This window comes from Protobothrops mucrosquamatus, unplaced genomic scaffold (assembly GCF_001527695.2).
Source record: "Protobothrops mucrosquamatus isolate PMUCROS unplaced genomic scaffold, P.Mucros_1.0 scaffold400, whole genome shotgun sequence".
Taxonomy (NCBI): domain Eukaryota; kingdom Metazoa; phylum Chordata; class Lepidosauria; order Squamata; family Viperidae; genus Protobothrops; species Protobothrops mucrosquamatus.
Genome location: NW_015386731.1, coordinates 421419 through 423119, shown reverse-complemented (window position 1 = coordinate 423119; position 1701 = coordinate 421419). Strand labels below are relative to the sequence as shown.

Sequence of the window (1701 nt, the reverse complement as noted above, 5' to 3'; positions counted from 1 at the left end):
ACTTCCTGACAGTTAGAACAATTAACCAGTGGAACAACCTGCCTCCAGAAGCGGTGAATGCACCAACACTGGAAGTTTTTAAGAAGAAACTGGACAGCCATTTGTCCAAAATGGTATAGGGTTTCCTGCCTGAGCAGGGGGTTGGACTAGATGACCTCCAAGGTCCCTTCCAACTTTATCATTATTATTATTATTATTACTAGTCTGATTGCATTGTTAGGAATTATTTTGTCATCTATTCATAAAAGTACAAATGTCACTAATGTAGATCATGACATATTGAAAAACTGAAAATTTAAGGTGGAACAAATTGCAATATTGTAAAAGAACTAATATTGGGGTTGTTATAGTGCAACATAAATAGGTATAGACTCCACTGAAATATCCTGGGCATTAATTTTGTGAGTTCTCCTTTGCAGGCTAAAGAAGACAAATGGAATTACTCAACCATGGACAGTTAAATAGCACGAGAGTAACAGAATTCATTCTTCTTGGTTTCCCAGGCTCACCACGTTTTCAGCTCTTCATCTTCATCCTCTTTTTTATCATGTACATTCTGACAATCTTAGGAAATCTCTCCATCATGCTTCTCATAATAACATATCGACACCTCCATACACCTATGTATTTCTTCCTTTGCAACCTTTCTTTTCTGGAAATATGGTACACAACAGCCTCTATCCCCAAAATCCTTGGGATCTTTTTGGGGAGAAGCAGAGGTATCTCCTTCTCTTGCTGTGTTCTTCAGATGTATTTTATTTTTTCTTTTGGATGCACTGAACATTTTCTGATAGCTACAATGGCTTATGACAGATATTTGGCCATATGTTATCCTTTGCATTACAGTACTATCATGAATAGCAATCTATCTTGTAAGTTGGCCTGTGGATGTTGGCTTGGGGGCTTCCTTGTTATTTGCATACCTGCCTATTTGGTTACAACACTGTCCTTTTGTGGACCCAATGTGATCAATAATTTCTATTGTAACCTTGATTCCTGGATTATACTCTCATGTACAGATACTCAGTTTATTGAGATAACAGCTTTTTTCATAGCTATTTTTGTCATTGTAGGCTCCTGTATGATGACCCTTCTTTCCTATATGTACATTATCTCCACAATCCTGCGCATTCCTTCCACTAAAGGTCGACAAAAAGCTTTTTCTACATGTTCTTCCCACCTTGCTGTAGTTATCATTTGGTATGGCTCCACCATATTCCTCTTTGTCAAACCTTCTAAACAGACCTCTTTAGAAAAGACCAAGGTAGTAAGCATCTTCAACCTTATTGTGGTCCCATTGCTGAATCCTTTCATCTATACATTAAGAAATAGAGAAGTCAGAGATATTTTGAGGAATGTATTTCACAATGATGGGCAAAATGCATGTTAGTCCTCAAAGACTCAAAAAAAAAAAATAAAGCAGAAATTTTATATCATAAATTTTAAATTTGAACTCTTGCAGTTGGCAGGATTATCAGAATGAATCAACATTACTTATATTATCTTTTTGGAAGAGTATACTGTATGTTAAGATTTTTATTTTTTTTCTTTTCAGTATCTGACATTAAAATATATTTTGAGTCACTTATGAAAACCAGGTGAAAATAAAAAGAATGGGATTATTCTTTTGAGCATCTGAGTCCTGTGTTTATTTCCTATCTATAAATGAATCTCAAAGAGAACGCTAGTAATCTGGTTATG

At 35.4% G+C, this 1701-nt stretch overlaps 1 protein-coding gene across 1 annotated transcript; it reads left to right on the top strand.

Annotated features, from left to right (window-relative positions):
• Positions 1–433: 433 nt before the first annotated feature.
• LOC107287607 (olfactory receptor 6F1-like) lies at positions 434–1390 on the top strand. Its single transcript, XM_015816129.1, has one exon. It carries the CDS (start codon positions 434–436, stop codon positions 1388–1390), a length of 957 nt encoding a protein of 318 aa, XP_015671615.1.
• Positions 1391–1701: the final 311 nt, after the last annotated feature.

What these genes read in the sequence shown, in the direction of transcription:
- LOC107287607 (XM_015816129.1), top strand. Translation starts at nt 434, where the DNA reads ATGGAATTACTCAACCATGGACAGTTAAATAGCACGAGAGTAACAGAA.